General features: G+C 45.6%; 1 protein-coding gene across 1 annotated transcript in view; it reads right to left on the reverse strand.

The window, feature by feature from the left end:
• Positions 1 to 21060, reverse strand: part of acap1 (ArfGAP with coiled-coil, ankyrin repeat and PH domains 1) — a 43884-nt gene extending 22824 nt beyond the window's left edge. The window contains exons 1-12 of the mRNA XM_062515807.1: positions 20158 to 21060; positions 17490 to 17547; positions 15949 to 16068; positions 12338 to 12391; positions 11770 to 11828; positions 9153 to 9336; positions 6064 to 6108; positions 5276 to 5371; positions 2529 to 2603; positions 2069 to 2181; positions 1306 to 1357; positions 837 to 937 (exon numbers count right to left, since the gene is read on the reverse strand). Coding sequence (XP_062371791.1) covers positions 837 to 937; positions 1306 to 1357; positions 2069 to 2181; positions 2529 to 2603; positions 5276 to 5371; positions 6064 to 6108; positions 9153 to 9336; positions 11770 to 11828; positions 12338 to 12391; positions 15949 to 16068; positions 17490 to 17547; positions 20158 to 20210 — 1010 coding nt within the window. The 5' untranslated portion in view covers positions 20211 to 21060. The remainder of the gene's footprint in view (positions 1 to 836; positions 938 to 1305; positions 1358 to 2068; positions 2182 to 2528; positions 2604 to 5275; positions 5372 to 6063; positions 6109 to 9152; positions 9337 to 11769; positions 11829 to 12337; positions 12392 to 15948; positions 16069 to 17489; positions 17548 to 20157) is intronic.
• Positions 21061 to 21172: the final 112 nt, after the last annotated feature.

Raw genomic sequence — 21172 nt, forward strand, 5'->3', positions numbered from 1 at the left:
CCGACCCTTCGGGTGATTCGGATAAGACGCTAACCTGCGGACATTATGTGTAAACGACACGGACCCACATGAACAGGTTGAACGACACGGACCCTCGTGGTTGAACAGGTTGAACGTGGTTGGACACGCACATGAACAGAATCTCCGCATGCTCTTCACTTCATTCAGACATGAGGCCGTTTACATAAGGTCTGTCAATCGGAAATACTGATGATGGGCTAGACCCGAAACGTTTGTTTCCCTGTTTTGTGTCTTAGGCTCATTATATATTTCGGTTTATGTTTTCAATATAAGTTCTTATAATTCAGCTTTTGTGCGCGACTTCTTTTCTTTCTCTGGACATAATATCTGTCCGAAATATTAGGAGGGGAGTAGTGTGAGAGCCGTTTAAGTTCAGAGTTCCACATGTCAGGATAGGTGGTTCAGACATACGGCCCAATCGCTTGATATCTGCAGAACATGCAGACTTGCACCTATGAGTCTGAAAGCAGCTTATGGAGCTGTGTACAATAAAAAAGTAGGACGCCTGGTCAGCCTAACACATGCTCACATCACACACACACACCTCACCTGCTCTAGGCGTGAAGGTGTTGCTGGCTCTACACACACACACACACACACAGTCACACACACACACACACACACACACACACACACAGACACACACAGACACACACACACAGACACACACACACACACACACACACACACACACACACACACACACACACACACACACACACACACACACACACACACACACACAGACACACACACACACACACACACACACACACACGCTTGAGCTTAATTGTTGCCCTTGAGTTTGGACTCACTTTGAGGGAGACACAACTTCAAAGCAGAATCTCCTCTCCTGGTCCACACCCAGCTTCACTGTGCACAACCGCAAGTCTTCCACTACAATCGTGGGCTGCTCCTGAGAGGAGAAAAGAATATTCTACGTTCATATTGCTGTACGAGTAACTGGTATGTGTATTTCTGTAAGTATTATGAGAGAGAGAGAGAGAGAGAGAGATAGATAGATAAATAGATAGACAGAGAGGAAGGAGATAGGTAGATAGAAAGATAGATAGATAGATAGATAGAGAGAGAGAGAGAGAGAGAGAGATGAACTAGAGACAAGGAAGAGGTACAGTTCATCAACAGGGTTGTATAACCAAACCTGACTGTCTGTTGTAGAAAAATCAACGAGCCATAGAGAAAGGGCGAGCCAGTCCATTTGTGTGTACATATTTCATGACCTGTCTAAATCGAAAAGCATTGCATCGGCGCTAACAAGCTCACCTTGAACTTCTTTTGGTACACCAGCTGATTCTTCTGTATTGAGAACCAGCGCCTAGAGAGAGCGAGAGAAAGAGAGAAAGAGAATGAGATAGAGAGAGATTGAGAGAGGGATGGAAAAAGAGACAGAGATACAAAGAGAGAGAGAGGAGAGAGAGATGGAGAGAGATTAATAATGCAACCCTATCTAATCATTGTGATTCCACTCAGCCTCTCTATGCCCAGCAGACCTCATCAGACATCAGTAACACATGCAGCAGATACAGGAAGACCAAAACAGCCACAGACACACCCAATGACTGCCGCATCAACAGAGACTTAAGACGACTTAATTAGTGACTAATAAATCAATGAACTTATTGGTTGATTGGTTGACACGGTATGTCGAAATGGTTCATAGATCATCAACAGATAGGCCTTTTCCACCGACAGAGAACCGGTTCCGTTCCCGTTCGCGAACCAACAATTGAACCGTTCGGCGCTTTTCCACCAAACAAAAGCCGGTTCGGAACGTGGCACCTTGGTTCGGAAGTCGAACCAAAAAATAGTAGGTTCACTGTCGGTGGAAAACCGCCTAGAGACAGAGACAACTTAATTAGATTAATAAATCAATCAACTAATTGGTCAATTGGTTGACAGGGCACGTCAAAATGGTTCGTAGATCAAGTGATCGATTCTTTTGTTTGTTTGCTGATCGACAGATCATCCGGTTGATTGACTGACTCGATCGACTCCTTCCACTCCGGAGTGCCAGGTGAGGTCTCACCTGCTCCATGTCTTGAAGGCGTTGCTGGCTCTCTTGTACAGGTAGCCCTCCATGACGATGCCCGTGGCGGCGTCCGCACAGTAGTCCATGATCGTGTCGTCGTGAGACATGTCCTAAGGATGTCAGCACACAAGGGAGACCCCGATGATGGGTTACCGTGGAAACCAGGAACAGAGGAGGGACAAAATTAAATCTGTGACAAATGGCGATCATCAGTCACTGACGTGGATATGAACAGACCCGACTAATCATCATTCACAGGGGCTACTAGGACTTTAGTGGCTATCAATTTTAATGGACATATATTTAGTACTGGGGCCGGTCTACAGTCTACAGTTTTAGAAACTTATTTTGAGGTGCAGCCATCTCTCTCTCTCTCGCTCTTTCTTTCTCTCTCTTTCTCTCACTCTCTGTGTGTGTGTGTGTGTGTGTGTGTGTGTGTGTGTGTGTGTTTGTCTACCTTCTTCTTTATGGCTGCATGCTTCTGCTCCATGTCCCTCTTCTCCCGTGCTGTATTCAGGACCAGCTGGGTTTGCTACATAAACAGAGAGAAAGAAATGAAATGAAAAAAAGAAAGAAAGAAAGAGAGAAAGAAAGAAAGAAAGAAACGAAGACATGATGTGAGATTAATGCCAGGCAGGGTAGCACCGAGATGAACAGACACAATTGCATAGAAAAGACAGACTGATTGATAGACAGATACAGAAGCACAAAAAGAAGAGAGCGATAGAGAGAATTGATGGGAGCTGATAAAGTGAGGTGCATTAAAAAGGTCACTCTGACATCTGCTCAGTGCTTTAGTGATAAACTCCGACCACCAGTGAGAAATGAACCGGCCGAGACAGAAGCCGGGAGGAAAGCAAGAGAATAAAAAGGAAAATGGAAACAGGGATTTGGCACACATCCCAGCTGGGGTCAGTGGACATAACTAGAAGACTTCCGTAAGAGAAACAGGAAGCAGGAAGTGTTGGAACTCTTCCCATTTCCTGTGCTGAATCCAGGTCAGGGCAGAGATTCAAATTCTCTTTCTCTCTGCCACTGTCATTCTCTCCCTCTCTCTCTCTCTCTCTCTGCTCAGCCTCAAGCGGCATAAAACAGTGCATGCTCAACCCACTTTGACTCACATTTGCTTTTTTATCTTGTGCCATTTCCTGCAGTGACAGGAAGTGTGTGTTGCGCTTGCGGCCAACAGAAGGTGAGTCTGCTTCCGCTCGCTCAACTGCATTCAAACATCTTGCCAAAAATGCTTAGTAACCTCAAAAAAAGAAGCTTTTTGCATGGATCTTTCCCTACAAAAAAATTATCTGAATGTCTTTTTAACCTTGATGTTTGCGAAATAAAAGGCAGTTATTGGGTGTTTGCCAAATAACGTTCAATTCTATGTATGACTTCCCTATACTGTGAAGATGGACAGCAGAGAACTGCAAATACGCTTTTTTCTTTTTTCATTTTTTTTGCAGAAAGTTCCTGACGGAGGGAAATGACCTGGATATCATTGGCAGCTTTGATGCTTCGGGGTTTCTTGTCCTAGCATCGGAAGTAGTGAAGCTCGTGATATTGCATCATATTTTACATCAAGGTCAAAGGGAGGAGTTTAATAGAGTAACTCCTCCCCAGAACACAATACCACCAACAGAAATGAATCAATCTATCAAATACACGACTTTGAGATCATATCAATCAACCGATAACTCATCACAAATCAGTTCAAAATGGCTAAATGTTATTGAACTACAGTATTTAAAGTTTACAATGCAGAACGAATCTCACCATTCCTCTCTCAATTCCACACATTTCTTAATAGCCCCACTGGAGGAACTTAAAGCAGTGAAGAACTCTGATTCATGTTTGGTCCTGTTTGCATGAAGTATCCAGAATCCTGCTCTGTGTAAGCTACTTAATAATTCACAAAATACACATCGAAGCCGCAAGCATAATACTGCCAGTTTTCTCCCTCCACACTGGCACAATAACAAACTGCACAAAGTGCTTCCCATTTCTATACATTTTAGTAACTTCCCAACCCAATGCAGAAGCAAATACAAAAACCTTGCGCCGTAGGCCTACACAGTTGCAGCAAATTGCCCCTGCTTACAAAATGGGTCCTCTTTTCGAAGTAATCATACACTACGTGCAGATAAGCCACTCCAACAGTTTCAATCAATGGTAACATTTTCAATGAGCCGCTAGCCTTCTATTACCTTGCTAGGCACAGTTCACATTGTGAAGGTTGATGTCTAGAGGAGTGTGTGTTCAGTGCTATCTTTTCTTGCTTAAGTGCCTGTTTCAGGAATGGTGTTAGCCATCAAGCTAACATTCCCCTATGGTTTACATTGCACTGTCAGGCTGGAAACCTGCATATTTATCTCTCTTGCTTCCTGTCCACGTTTTCTGGAACCAATCACAAACTGACTTATCCACCAGGCGCACCCGGATCGTTGGTCAGATTGGTTGAGGGACTTTCCAAATGCGTACACGCAGGAGTCATTTGAACTATGCCCACGGATCATGCCTCTTGTGCAGTGCAAATACAGCGCAGACTCCCCAGACTCATGTTCAATCTCAAAAGATTGAGCTTCGTCTGGCGATAGCCAGGCTACTGCACCGTGACAGACCAGACACAATGGAGCGCTAGCCGGTCTGTGTTGATTCTAGATGCCCTTCGCTTGGACTAGGATATGTTGCCTTCCACCAATTATATTTGCCAGCTCTAATCATGGTTCAGATGCCAACTCAAACAAACAAACGCACGCGCACGCACACACACGCACACACACACACACTGTTGTTATGGCAGTTGGTGTGTGTCATGTGAACCATTTCCTGTTATTGCCCTGTTTGGCAGCTTCCTGTAATGATGACTGTCACGCTGGGCACTGCAGTCCCATGATGCAACAGTGCCATGCTCATCTGACCTTTTTCCAGAATCTTCCTCCGCTGTCCTCAAAATCAAATCTCCCAATTTCCTCTCCATTCTACTTTCTCCCCTCTTTAAATATTAACTTCTGGTTTCCGTCTCTCTGTTGGAGTCTCTCTCTCTCTTTCTTTCTCTCTCTCTCTCTCTCCCTCTCTGATATCTCCTCATTGTTCTCTCTCTTTTGCCCGTCATCCATCTTTTCTTGTCTCGTTCTCATCTCGTTCTTTATCTCCCCTGACCCCCCCCCCCCCCCACACACACACACACACACACACCCAGCGCCGCCTCACCTCATCACTCAGCTTCTTCCGGTGCGTCTCCAGCTCCTTCAGGGACTGGTGTCCCTGCTGGAAGAACTGCGCCTGAGCGCCCATCAGCTCCAGAACCTTCCGGAGCAGGTAGACACACACACAGACACACACACACACACACACACACACACACACACACACACACAAATGTTACGTTAACTGTGCAGTCACACCTTCCGCTATTGAAACTTAGGGTGACGGTGACCACAACCTATATACAGTACAGTAGCTTCTTAAATGCCAACTTCCTAGCTGCCAATGCCCAAAGAAGTTCTAAATTCAAACAAAGTCTTCAACAGATCCGCATACACACAAGCATGCACGCTCACATACGCACTCGTGCACACACACACACACACACACACACACACACACACACACACACACACACACACACACACACACACACACACACACACACACACACACATACACACACACACACACACACACACACACACACACACACACACACACACACACACACACACACACACACACACACACACACACACACACGTCATAAACACAAGTACTGTATAAATTAACACATGCAAGATTATACACTCTCAAAAAGGATGTGTTGAAAATAACACATTGATGTGTTTTAGGGAAGGACAACACAGTTTGTGTTATTACTTTTCAACACAAGTTGCATTATTTCTAACACATCCTTTTTTGAGAGTGTAGAACACAGACGAATAGATACATTAAATCACTGTCTCACAGGAAAACCGATTAGGCCCAGTCTACTGGGTCAGACTTACTGCACTGAGGATATCTGTCTTCTTCTTGGACTCAATGACATTGATCTGTACAGGGAAACAGAACAAGGGATGTAAACAACAACATGTAAACAGTACAACCAAGAAGGGAGACATTAGCAGCACTGACAGAAAGGGCGGAATGGAACAAAAACTGCAGAAAAGAGAGACGGATAGTAAAAGAAACCACTCGGAGGAAGTGGACGACTATAAACTGACGGGTGTGGCCGAACATTACGGGAGGGGAAAGAAAGAGAGGAGGACACGGACAGAACTGGAGAAGTGGTGGAGGAGAGGTTGCATGGAAGACAGGATAGAAGAAGAGAGAGAGAGAGAGAGCAGAACAGAAGATGAGAGGAGCAGATGACAGGAGAAAAGGAGGGAATATGAGAGAGTGGATGAAAGGAGAGGAGAAAAGGACGATGACGCTGCAGAAGAAGAGAGAGGGAGAGGAGGAGGGAAGGGTAGAGGACGGCACTCTATGAGATGAGGAGGAAGAGGAGGACGAGGAAGAGCAGGGTCATATGGAGACGAGGGCGATGCTGTGAGAGAGGAGGAAGAGGAGGATGAGGAAGAGCAGGGTCATATGGAGACGAGAGCTATGCTGTGAAATGAGGATGAAGAGGAGGAAGAGGAGGAGGATTGTGTAGAGACAAGAGCGACGTTGTGAGAAAGGAGGAAGAGCAGGAGGAAGATGATGAAGAACAGGGTCATGTAGAGACGAGAGCAATGCTGTGAGAGGAGGAGGAAGAGGAGGGTCGTGTAGAGACGAGAGCGACACTGTGAGATGAGGAAGAAGAGGACGAAGAGCAGGGTGGTGTGGAGACGAGCGCAACGCTCAGAGAGAGGAGGAAGAGGAGGGTGGTGTAGAGACAAGAGCGACACTGAGAGACGAGGAGGAAGAGGATGAAGAGCAGGGTGGTGTGGAGACGAGCGCAACACTCAGAGAGAGGACACAAGAGGAGGAGGAAGAGGAGGGTCGTGTAGCGACGAGAGCGACGCTATGAAATGAAGAGGAAGAGGATGAAGAACAGGGTGGTGTGGAGATGAGAGCGCTGCTCAGAGAGAGGAGGAAGAGGAGGGTGATGTGGAGACGAGAGCGACACTGAGAGATGAGGAGGAAGAGGATGAAGAGCAGGGTGGTGTGGAGACGAGAGCGACGCTCAGAGAGAGGAGGAAGAGGAGGGTGGTGTAGAGACGAGAGCAACACTGTGAGATGATGAGGAAGAGGGTGAAGAGCAGGGTGGTGTGGAGACGAGAGCGACGCTGTGAAATGAAGAGGAAGAGGATGAAGAGCAGGGTGGTGTGGAGACAAGCGCAGCACTCAGAGAGACGACACAAGAGGAGAGACGCTGAGAGCAGCGCCGTGGCCAGCCAGCTCCAGTTAGCCGCTGCAGTGGACAGCTGTGGCCACCGGCTCCCTGGCTGACTGTGCTGAGAGGCTCCTTGTGTGTGTGTGTGTGTGTGTGTGTGTGTGTGTGTGTGTGTGTGTGTATTAATAGCAATTAGCCGGTAGCCCGAGGCCCTGACTGTGCGCTGGGGTGGATTTCAGAGAAGCAGGAGGCGCCCCGAGACAGAGGTGGGAACCGCTGCTTCCTGTCCTGCTTTTTCGCCGGCCGCTGGAGCCCGAGCGCTCTGCCCCGGCTTACGCAACCGCACCTATTAATACACACCGACGGCCTTCAAGCAGCAAGGAAGGCGGCCGTGCTGTCTGTCTGCAGCCGACCATAGAGCTGCCAGAAGGGCTCTGCTCTCCACAGTTTGTGTGTGCTCAATGGGTATAGAGGTGAAATATAGACACTGAGTGTAGGGGTGTGTGTGTGTGTGTGTGTGTGTGTGTATAACTCTCGCACTGCTTGAGCATGGGAGTAGAGGTTATAGGTCTTTTGTGTTTGTACGAGTATGACTATGTGTGTGTGTGTGTGTGTGTGTGTGTAGACAACACTGCATGAGCATGGGAGTAAAGGTTATAGGGCTTTTGTGTTTGTACGAGTATGACTGTGTGTGTGTGTGTGTGTGTGTGTGTGTGTGTGTGTGTGTGTGTGTGTGTGTGTGTGTGTGTGTGTGTGTGTGTGTGCGGAGGGGTCATGCATTCAAGCGACCTCCACTTGTGATGTGGAGGTGAGTGTGAACTCATGACCGGACTAAAGTGAGTCTACAGTATGTGTTTTGACACCTTGCAGCATAATGTCCTGCCAACCAAAGTGTGTCTGCGTGTGTGTGTGCGCACGCTCGCTCGCCACTGTGTGTATAACACAATAAGAAGACATAGCACCTGACTTGCATGTGGAACTGTAAAGTGTATGTGTATGTGTGAATATAAACTGTAAATGTGAGAATATGATTACATGTGTGCAAGTCTGTGTGTGTGAATATCTACATGCATGTTTGCACAAAATCTATGTGTACACTACAGTATACAAAAATATGTACACAAATGTGCATCAAAATGTATGCATACAAATGTATACACCAATGTATATTAATACAAATTAATATTTATTATACTATGTCTATTTGTGTATTTTTTGGACATTTTTGTGTGTTCCTGCTGCTGTGAAACAAATTGCCTCACTGGGGGACAAATAAAGGCATTAATGAATTAATTTATTAATTGATTAATTGATTTATTGATTGATTGATTGATGTGTTTACCTCTTTCAAAATTCTGTGTATGTACTGTATGTATTGCCTTTTTTAAACTGGAATGGCACCAAGACAAATTCCAATTACTGTACCTGTGTTGATATGGCAATAAATTATTGAACTTGTATGTGAACGCATGTGTGTGTGTGTGTGTGTGTGTGTGTGTGTGTGTGCGCCCATCTCTTTTTTTTTAAAGTATATTTTTTGGGCTTTTATGCCTTTAATCTGATAGGATAGTAGAGAGAAACAGGAAGAGCCAGTCGCGTCACGGCTGGGGCCATGTGTGCGCATCTCTGAGAGCTCCTACCTCCAGCACGTAGTCGAGCGCTCCCGAGCGGAAGGCCTTGCGGGCGTTGAGCATGGCGTTGCTGGCCTCCTCCACCTCGTGCTGCTTGTGTGTGTGTGTGTGTGTGTGTGTGTGTGTGTGCATCTCTGAGAGCTCCTACCTCCAGCACGTAGTCGAGCGCTCCCGAGCGGAAGGCCTTGCGGGCGTTGAGCATGGCGTTGCTGGCCTCCTCCACCTCGTGCTGCTTGCCGCGCGGCGCCTGGGCGTTCCTGTTCAGCGCGTTGTCCAGCGTCTCGCTGCAGCGCTCAAACTCCTTACGCACGTCCTTAAAGCGCTTCACGTCTCTGGGACACACACACACACACACACACACACACACAGGGGAAGAGAATTAAGAGAGAGAGAGAGAGAGAGAGAGAGAGAGAGAGAGAGACTTTTATTATGATATGTTTGAGAAGTTTCTGGGAGACACTCAGGGGAAGAAAATTAAGAGAGAGAGAGAGAAGAGGATGAGGGGGACGGAAATGTTAATAAAGTGTTGTTAAAGCGTTGCCAGCTGCAGCAGCGACATTTCCGGAAAGGTACTGACTCGTTTCAATTCATTCTGGACTCTCTATCCGACCACATAAAGACATGGGGATACTTCGGTTTGGCTTTAGGGACCCTCTACTCACTACCACGTAAGTGTAGTGTTGTTTGGAACAGTAGAAGATGTATAAAAATAGCGTTTTGTAGCGGCGAAAGGACGTGCCCCGGTCACTTCCAGGCTAACGAGTTTTGGCTAAAAACGGTGAACTCGAACTTTCTCAAAATACATCCGAGTGACATGATTTTGGTGTCAACTCAACGTATGTACTCCCAATAGTCCGAAAAATTGATCTAAAGTGCATTTCACTCCGGATTATCCCTTTAAGAGAGAGAGAAGAGGATGAGGGGGACTTATTTTTTTTGTGATTAACTTTTTATTGAAAGTCAAAACCAAGGAAAACAGTAGTACACCACTTAATAAAAGTTCAATAAAAAGACAAAACAGAAGATGGGCCCATAAAAATAAAAATGTACACAAATAAACAATCTTTTACAGACACATCCGCCCCTAAGGAACATTAGTCAGTTCTGCCACTACAAGGGGGACTTTTATTATGATATGCTTGAGTTTCTGGGAGAAACACAGGGGAAAAGACTTGAGAGAGAGAGAGAGAATGGAGTGAGAGGGACTTTTATTATGGTATGCTTGAGAAGTTTCTAGACACACAGGGAAACAAAATGAGAGAGAGAGAGGGACTTTTATTATGGTATGCTTGAGAAGTTTCTATACACACGGGGAAACAAAATGAGAGAGAGAGAGAGAGAGAGAGAGAGGTTGAGGGGGACTTCTATTATGGTATGTTGCAGAAGATATGAGAAGTTTGAATATTTCCCGATCTAAAGGTGGGTGGTAAGAATGCAATTTCTTAGGGAAATATACATTTTGTGTTTGTGCTTGACTCGAGGTCATGGTACGAAGGACCCCAGGGTGACGTTACTCCGAACCATCCCTTTAAGTCAGCAAATTGAGAAAGTAGAGTGTATGTGAAATATGACCTTTGTGTTTACGTGTCTGTGTGTCTGTGTGTGTGTGTGTGTGTGTGTGTGTGTGTGTGTGTGTGTGTGTGTGTGTGTGTGTGAACATGTGCACATATATGTATACACACACATACACAGCAGAAGGAACATAGTGACTGAATGTACACAGGTGCTGTGCGTCAGGTTCCCAGAGAGGAACGTGGAACAGCATAGAGGAAGCTCTATCATTCCTGTGTGTGTGAGAGAGGGAGAGTGTGTGTGTGTGAGTGTGTGTATGCATGTGTGCATGAGTGTGTGCATGTGCATGTGCATGTGCGTGTACAGTATGTGTGTATGTATATGCATGCGTGTGTGTGTGTGTGTGTGCATATGCACGTGCGCATGTGTGTGAGTGTATATGTGTGTATGTGTGTGTGTGTGTGTGTGTGTGTGTGTGTGTGTGTGTGTGTCCTTCCATATGTATGAGAATGTGGAGGTGTGTGTGTTTCTGAAAATGTAAGCGCATAAAAACGTAGGAAAGCACACAAAGACCAAACAAGACAGAGGAAGAAAGGATACAGCGTCTTGGGTGGGACTGTTTATATCAATGAGTATCTGTGTGAGTGCATGTGTGTATATATAGGAAGGAGGTGCATGTCCGAGAAATGCGTGTGTGTGTGTGTGTGTGTCAGTATGTGCTGGGGAGGCTTTGAGAGTCTGTGCGTGTGTGTGGCTGCTATTCCTCCAGAAGAAAGTGAGATATTTTCCTGTGAGGGCATAGCCTGTTTGTTTACATGAGCCGGAGAGCAGTGCGTGCGTGCATCTGTGTGTGTGTGTGTGAGAGACTGGAAATGTGCGTCAGTTTGAGGAGGAGACCGCTGTTGCTGAACGTAGCCAGTCAATCTGAGCCAGAGACCAAATGAGGAGGAGGGACAGAAGCAGAGAGAGAAGAGAGAGAGAGAGAGAGAGACGGAGGGGAGGAGAGGAGAGGGGGAGGAGAGGAGAAGAGAGGAGAGTAGGAGAGGAGAGGAGAGTAGGAGTGGAGGAGAGGAGAAGAGAGGAGAGTAGGAGAGGAGGGGAGGAAAGGAGGAGTGGAGGAGAGGAGAAGAGAGGAGAGTAGGAGAGGAGGGGAGGAAAGGAGGAGGGGAGGAGAGGAGGAGGAGAGGAGGGGAGGAGAGACCCAAAACAGAGGCGCCCATAGGAGACATGAGGGTGGATAAGGGGAGACTCACTGTTTGACAAAATCATGCAGCTTCGACTTCACATTCTTCTGTATGGTTTCAATGGCCTCCTGCAAAGGGAGAGAGGGAGAGAGAAAGAGAGAGAGAGAGAGAGAGAGAGAGAGAGAGAGAGAGAAAGAGAGGGAGAGAAAGAGAGGGAGAGAATTTTACAGCAACTTTATTGTCTCAAATGTATATTACATTACATGTTTAAAGCCATAGATAGACCATACCATAGAGAGAGTGAGAGAGAGAAAGAGAGGGAGAGAGAGAGGTCCAGATGAAAGGAAAGCAGAGGGGACAGAGAAAAGAAGAAAGTTATGATGATGATGATGACAAAGGAGGAGAGGAGGAAAGTGAAGAAAAGAAAAAAAGAAAGACAGAAAGAAAGAAAGAAAGACAGAAAGACAGAAAGACAGAGAAAGAGGGGAGAGACGCAGGAGCCGGGGAACAAGACCAGCACAAAGAGTTTTGGGGGGTGGGGTGAACACAGAGGAGCATGACATCACAGTAATTAGGACTGGCTGTTATAAAATTAGGTTGCCGCTGGTTACGAGGATCACAAACACTGTGGACTTACCCCCTGAGCGTCCAGGATGAGGGAGAGCTTGTTGGAGAACTTACCCAAACATTCCTAAACAGAAAGAGGAGAAACAGGGGGGTTTAAAAAGCCCTTAACAGCTGGCTTTCTTGTACCAGATTAACACCAAAGCTTCACATGCCAACTCCACCTACCAAGGGCCTAATGAATTAAATAGATACGCTACCCTTCCCACTGAATATACTGTAGCACAGGGACGGCTTAGGTCTTAAGCTCTCTCATTGTGTACTTGACATCTAACCCTTTGAAATCTACAGTAAAGCTGTAAAAAGGGGTTTTCCTTTTCTGTGGAATCCTCAATCTTTGGTTGGATTATGTGGGTGAGGGCAGAGGTAATAACCTGGTCATTTCAGTGTATGTTACACAAATTGTGAGGAATTTTGTGAAATGGAGATGCCATTTGATGAAACGAAACAAAACAAATAAACCTACGTATTTCTCTCTAATCAAATCATACAGTAATTTCCTGTGTATTAACCACTTTGTGTCTAAGCCGCAGGACAGTGTTTTCTGCAAGTTAAAAGAAACAAAACCATATTAATACCATATTAATTGCCCCTGTATATTAACCTCATAGCTGAAGAGATTTTGCAAAATCAAAGCGTAAGCCATAGTTGGGAAATTACCGGGACTTCCATTAACAATCAGCTGTGCGTTCAATGCATCTGTGTGTTTGCGAAAGAGGAAAAGCTGTTGGGATAGCTGGCTAACAAATACATTATGGGATGGAATTAAGACCAGAGTTTTCTCAGAAACTGGTCTGCTTCAAGCCCTCGGTGCACTCATAAAGTAGGACGGCCGAGGCAGCGAAGGGGAATCCTGCCAGCCAGGCAGCAGCAGCAACAATGATGGAGGACTGCCAACCGAAAAGAACATCACCATCCCTCTAAAAACTGCTCTCAACTTCTGATGTGTGACTGCCATTGTGTGAGGTCCTGCAGTGAGCGACTGTTTGCAAGATGAGCTCTCTAATCTACACTACTCATACTGCACAGTGCAGGGCTGCCATTTTGTTTCAAGTCTCTCTCCAAGTGGAGGTGAAGGCTTTTCATTCCTATAGAAGATGAAGGTTAACCCTCTATAGTATGCTATGGTATGTTTTTTTCTTAAATTTCTGGTCAGTCTGAAAGAACTACAACATTTTGCTTTGTTGGACAAGGACAGCCTTTAATGACCAACAGTGTACCGTCCATCATCATGTCCCTCATCCCGGAGGCCCTCTAGAGAGGAGAACATGGTAGGCTCTCCTGAGGTAAGCCCTGGCCCACTGACTTAATATACAGAAGCTGGTCTGGCTCAGTTACCGCTCATTCATAACAGGATTTAGCAGGAATGAAAGTCTCTGATGGGGTTATACTTCCCATGGCTCAACTGTATTTCACAATCATGAAAGAAACAATCGTGTTATAGGCAGTAAAAGCATCGTGTGCAGGAAGTTGCTGACTTCAGCTTTAATACTCTTTATCTCCTATTCAGCTTTTTTTCTTGACTCTCCCTGAAAAAACAATCAGTTCATTTAAAGAAAAAAAAAATCCTTTTTTCCTTTTATAAATGTAATTAACGACGCACGTGGGGGAGAAGACTTTGAAGTTACTGTCCAAGAGGAGTGGATGCTTCAGGTGAATTTGAGATCCATTCTAAATGCAAATGGGATTTAACAAGGAGAGTGGGCGAGCAGCCACTTAACCAGTTCAATTACCACGTAGCCATTTTTAGCTCCTGAGCCGCACAACTTGTTTTGGTTTTTTTGTTTTGGTTTCTTTTTTTCATGCTAATGTTTCCCAAAGGGCGTGTGCTCATGGGGATGACTGTGCTGGTATACACTTAAAGCAGAAACCCACAGACGTACTGTATGAAGCAACCAAAGGAACCGTCTAACGATGACCAAGGAGGACCTAAGGTGTTCACTCTTAACAGTCATTCATTTCATTTTCCGTGTCGTCTTTGTTTTCCTGCCACTGGTAATCCTGCAGCTCAGCTACTAGAACAATGTGTACAGTAATTTCCTGTGTATTAGCCGCATTGTGTATAAGCCGCAGGACACTGTTTTATGCAAGTTAAAAGAAACAAAACCACATTAATACCATATTAACTGTCCCCTGTGTATTAACTTCATAACTGAAGAAATTTTGCAAAATCAATGTATAAGCTGCGGCTAATAGTTGGGAAATGTTGGTACACACACACACACACAGAGGTCATGGGTTGAACTCCTATGGGCGGAACACAGACTGATAGTATGTGCTGTCATGTACTGTACTGACAGAGACGTACAGCATGTAAACAAACATCAGTCACCAGGTCACTGGAGCGACCTAATTTGCATGATTATCGGCGTAAAAGTGTAGCTCTGACTTAAAGTGCGGGTGGAAGAGCACATTTGTTATATTAGGAACTTCTGACTGCTCACCTCCGGCAGGTCTGCATTGTAAGTACTTATAACCACAAAGGTTTCAGACAGTTGCTCAGCCTTCCAGTCAATTGCATTAATCTACCGTGTGTGTACACACACCAGAAGACGCCGGACATAGCATTGTCATCATGACCTCAGAACAATTCTCAAATGACAGATATATCACAGCACTGAAAGACACAGCAAGTATTCCTTGCCATGTTTTAACCACAGCAAGCTATACTGACTGAGGCGGCGGCATTTTAAGAAGTTATTTTAAGGCCTATCTACAATCTGCGATGTAAAAACATGAGAGGTCCATGCACGGCTTTGGTCAGCTTCTTGTTTGTTATTTCCGTTGATATTTTGTTTGGAATTTCCTGTCATAATGACATCTCCTTTCGTCATGTTTTTGCACACATACCAGTGAAAATGAAGACTAGGAGGAGAGGAAAAGACCAGACACAGGATTCCAGGGAGTCGCTGGATGTTTTACTAGTATCTCAGAGTACTGGAATGTAGCATTTCTGTGATAAGACTGCAAGTGTGTGCTCACTCACTGCCCGTGATAACAGAACAGTCTGCAGACGCACCACGTGACACCGTGGACTGTGGTTAAAACATGGACTTAAAGGCCCCATCACATTACATGCTGCGTTGTGTGTGTGTGTCCCCTCCACACACACACACACACACACACACACACACACACACACACACACACACACACACACAACTTTAGACCGGCCACACGGTTCCAGTGGTCACCTGAAGATCACGTCCAGTTTATAAGATTATCACTGCCGATGCGACCTTAACCAAACAAGGTCATGTTGTGGCAGTGTTATCGCTTGATTCTTCTCAGTTGCGTTTTTGACTTTTGACTGTGTTGTGCTTCTTGTCAGAAGTGAGTCATGGCGCGACTGGCTGGGGCACCTGCACCTGCACCGCACGCCGGCGACCCGGGTTCGATTCCCGCCCCGTGGTCCTTTCCGGATCCCACCCCTACTCTCTCTCCCACTCACTCCCCGTCATTCTCTCTACTGTCCTGTCCAATTAAAGGCATAAAAAGCCTTTAGTAAAAAAAGTTAAAAAATGTAAAAAAAAGAAGCGAGTCATAAGTGGATGACGGTGGAAAGGAGTGGTGGTTTGTGTCATTTGAGTGGTGTGTGTGTGGACCCCTTGGGTCCTGACTTACGCTCATGGTGGGGTCGGAGGAGAATTGGAAGCCCAGCTCTCTTAGTCCCACCACGAAGTTCTTGCTGTTCTGACAGAACACCTTCCCGGCCTCCAGCATCTGGTGGCACTGCTTCACCAACTGAAGACACGACACGACACGACACGACACAACATAACAACAGACACAGGCACACACCCAGGTTCACGCAGAGACAGACAGACACACCCAAACACACACACACACACAAAACAAATAAACAAACAAAAAGACAAGAGAGTGGCAGAAAACAAAATAAAGAGAAAGAGATAAAGAAATGAGAATCAGATAACATTTTCCGCTCACACATTACACAATGACGATGCATTACAATTGCAATGGTCCTTTATGTAGCTTTTGAAGTGTGTGTATCAAGTTCATTCCTCACTGCCTCACTTCCGAAGTGGATATACACAAAGTGACTAGTGTGAGAAAAAAAAGTCACAGGACACAATAGCTTTCCTTTGAACATGGCGCTGTGGTAGTCGATAGATAATTGAGTGTAGGCCAGAAACCAAACAAAGAATGGGGAATCGTGCAACGTTTGTGGCTACGAGCAATTGACATGCCTTTTCCTCTTTATCAGGAAACAATAGAGGGGAGAAGCATGGCAGGGGATGGTTCCTCTTTTTTACCAGAGTAAAGGTTCTAAACACTACACATCTACCTTACTATCTCACTGCTTCTTGACATGTGCTTGACATATCCAAAGTGCCTCTTTCTATCACTTTAACGTTCACTATGAAGGATGGACTGAATTTCCTTAAACATCCTGCTCATTTCAGGTTAGGTATCAGAAAATTCCCCTCTTTTTGGTGTTGGTGCATCACAGGAAACTGGCCACACCAAATGTCATTTCATCATCGACGGTTAACACCACCAGGGAGGTGTACTGAAATCAAATCTCTTAAAACCGCCCATTGCGCTACACGATTCCAAAGAAGGCACCGTCCCTGACGAGAAGGCCAGCACTCGACTGCGAAATAGGATGCATGCAAGGCTATAGGGGAATTGGGAAAGTGCGACTGACGTGAAGAATATGGTTTTGGTTTTTATTATTTCGAAAACTGTCTCTGGTTTGCCTAACAGAGCGCTACCATTTAATCTGACACCTCCTGGTCAATCACACCCTCCCCTAGTCCGCCTAATCTTAATCTTAACAGTCCTTTTTAATCTCATTTTCATCTTTGTATATCACACCTCCATTTCATGGAAGTAGAGAACATGCCCTGAATCTGAGAATCATGAGAAGTTTGTTCTCCTCTGTAGTCGTTGGTTTGTTGTGTCTCTATCTCTCTCTCTCTCTCTCTCTCTGTCTCTCTCTCTGCCTCTCTCCCTCTCTCTGCATTACTGCTCATTGATTAGATGATTATGCACAAGTAAATCACGTATATTATTAAGTGTAATAAAAGATATGCACAAGTCAATCAGCATCATTGTATTATTAAGTGTAATGAAATGCATGTTGTGATGAATGTGTTAGTGTGTTTGTTTGCCTCCTACGCTTTCGGTCTGTCTTTCACCTTGTCAAGTCGCGATTCCAGTTCATTCACATCATTCTCCACCTCTTCGATATCCGCCCTAGGGGAAAAACACACAACACTTATAGCACACAAAAACATGTCCCCAACACACACAGGCACGCGCGCACACACACACACACACACACACACACACACACACACACACACACACACACACACACACACACACACACACACACACACACACACACACACACACACACACACACACACACACACACACACACACACACACACACACACACACACACTCTCTCTCTCTCTCTCTCTGTCTCTCTCTCTATATATACACACACACACACACACACACACACACACACACACACACACACACACACACACACACACACACACACACACACACGCAAACATGCTTGCTTGCCAGACCCACTCGCTTGAGCAACAAAACATGCTTGCACAATGCTGGTCTGCATAGCTTTACAGTGCATTTGCTTGTTTTGCTGCACGTCAACCTCAACAAACCCTTTTTCTACAAGAACAACAAAGAGCTAATGCCTCTCCCCAGGTGGGTGACAGTGGGCCCTGATGACATGTAGTGTACTATGCTGTTGCTATTTTGCAATTCTTGCTGTCGTTGTTGTTGTTGTTAAACATGAATAGCATCCAACATGAGATGAGATAAGATGCCAACGACGGGATGCCACATGCATGGAGGAACACACGTGAGTGGGCACCGGATTTTGCCCAGTCAGATGGCCAGTCTACAGGGAGTCTAACTCTGTGTGTGTGTGTGTGTGTGTGTGTGTGTGTGTGTGTCTGTATTGGTGAGAAAGAGACAGAGAGACGATCTTGGTGTTTCGGTATCACCGAGTATATCTCCTTCTCTCTCTCTCTCTCAAACACGCCCCCACACACAGTCGAACATTTGGCTGTGTGGTTTCCGTTAGCTTTCACACGGGCAGAGAGAGAGAGGTGCAGCAAGCGACAGACAGTACACTAAAAGAGAATGAGACTAGCTTCAGGAGGTCTATGCACAGAGAGAGAGAGAGAGAGAGAGAGAGAGAGAGAGAGATAAAGTGGAGAGAGAATGACAAAATAGGTCTAGTCTTTCACCCCTTTTCTGGGGACCGACATTCAGCACTTGCCACTGGATGATTGATATTCAAATGGGCCCAGGGTGGCGTAACCGATTCACCGGAGGTGCCAACAGGTTTGGCTCAGGAGCTCATTGAGAAGAAAGTAGGCACAAGCAAGCTCAGCTCAGCAAAGAGGCACACAGCTTGGGGTCCTCCCTTTCATATCATGGGTTACCAGGGGTGGTCTAACCTGGCAGCAGTTATGACAGTTGATGAATGTGTGTGTGTGTGTGTGTGTGTGTGTGTGTGTGTGTGTGTGTGTGTGTGTGTGTGTGTGTGTGTGTGTGCATGTGTGTGCGTGTGTGTGTGTAACAGCTAGACAGAGACCTAAGCTTTCGGCTGCGATCCACCCCTGAAACACACTTCCTGTCCCCTGTTTATCACCACAGTATCTCTCGCCTCACTTCCTGTTACAACCCCACCACCACCACCACCAGTTCCCTAGCAACGGGAGGCAGTGTAGTGTGAAGTGGTTCCCTGAGCCCCTGGACTCTCTTTCTCTGTCTCTCTGTTTATACTTGAGCTGCTCTCCAATATTCTATCCTAAGTGTGTACAAGGCAACCAAGAGGTAATTTTGCATCTAAGATTGTGTGTGTGTGTGTGTGTGTGTGTGTGTGTGTGTGTGTGTGTGTTCACATAAAAGATGCTTTTTTTCTGACCACTTGTGTACAGAGAGATATATTGGTATGTTTCTCTGGGTGATGAAATTCGGTCTTGTGTGTGATTATTTCTGTGCAGCTATGGCCTATTTCTCTCTCGTACCTATCTTCTGACATCTGACCACATACTCTCCTATCACCACTCTCTGAGCATGAACGACAGAAGCAGAGCAAAGCGTTGAAGGGGAAAATAAAGAGAGAGGAAGAGGTTGACTTGACGACCAGCCTTCTTTCAAAGCATGTTGGGAACACAAATGTCAAACAGCAAACTATCGTTGTAATTATTCTCTCCCAAACATCTTGAATGTGGTCTTCCTTTGCTGTCATCTTTTTCAACTCTCACTTGAACTGTGACTCTTGACTATGCTGGGCCACAAAAAAAGAGAACCCTGGGCATTACTCTCACCATGATTATGGTTTTCAAAGTAAATTTCTCTAGCGTACCCATCACCAAGCACCCTCCTCCTCCTAAACCACCATCACCACCACCTCTCTCTCTCTTTCTCTCTCTAATTTCCCCCATGCCTGGTTCTTCTCATTCAATTTTTCCATTCCCTCCGACAGGAACATTCCATTCCACAGCTTGCAGTCAGCGCTGCGTGACCTCGCGATGGCGATGTGATAATTTTTGCATCTTGACAGTAAGTTTAGACGTGGGTGCGTCTGGTGGCCGGAAAGCGTTTCCTTGCGCCTTCGTGTTAGACCATACGGGCTTCCGAAACTTTTTTGCACCAGTTTCTAAAACTCCTTCAACCCCGTTTCAAAACAGAGCACCATTTTAGCTGGCTTGTTGCTTAGCGCTCTTCTTTGCGTGTTACTTGGACATGTAAAGCGTAGAGGAATATCATTTACTCTCAAAACAGAGTCTGGTCGTAAATAACACCACTTACCTGAAGCGAGGGGAGTCCTTCAAACATTCTTCGAAGTCCAGTTTGACTGTCATCGTGTCGTTGATAAAATAAACGGATAACTAGATGAAAAATCCAACAGGTGTCATGAACACGTTCCAAGGTGTTGCAATGAAGTCCGTTTGCGCACTCCGATGTCAAAACCACAGTATCAATCGGTAAATGTAAATGAATGAAATGTCCACCTTGATAGTTGGGCTTTAAACCCTTCTATAACAAATGCAGTTTATGAGTGGAAATCATGACTTTATTCCACCATCGGCCGCCGAATGAATGTATTTTGTCCAGTTAGATCCTGAGCGGAACTAGCGAGTGCAATTGATTGATCAATGCCAACCAAGCACAGTGGTTCAAAATTCACAGGAACAGTTTGTTCGGAATAGATACTCTCGAACACTCACTGTCAAATAGAAACTTGTTTCATCAAATATGCCACAAATGTACTTGCGTTTCACAGGCGTCCAACTTCATCAGATCGAGATTACAGTTAATATAGATTCCAGAGGTGTAGCGAATCCTAACCTAGCGACCTGCCCCGTTCACGACGGGAAAGGAACGGAAAACATATCCAGAAGTAAAAAATCTGACATGATGTTATTCTAAGTGTCCCTCATAAACGCGTCTTGGTAGACATTAAAGTCTCTTCCTCTCGTGGCACTGCTCGCAGTTGGTCCACCTCCCTCCTGTGATCTTTATTTCCGGGTGCGTGAGTCTTCTGAGCGCTGTTGCGTGTTCAGAGAAGTGTCAAAAAGGTTAAACATTTCATTTTGCGCAGGCCCTTTTTCCTAGAACCATGAGGATGTCGCCGTTGTCGATGCACAATCCAGCATTTTGTCCCTCTCTTCTTATTTTTTTAAAAATATACTTGCATGTGTGTGCTATGATCTCATGAACTCAGAAATGCGTAACCTACATAATGCTTTCTACACCGGTCTCTAGGGTTTGTGGAGGGCCAAGGAGTTTTTAAGTGTAGGCAGGCTGTAGCAGTTTGGGGGTT

The sequence above is a fragment of the Sardina pilchardus genome, chromosome 16 (genome assembly GCF_963854185.1).
Source record: "Sardina pilchardus chromosome 16, fSarPil1.1, whole genome shotgun sequence".
NCBI lineage: Eukaryota > Metazoa > Chordata > Actinopteri > Clupeiformes > Clupeidae > Sardina > Sardina pilchardus.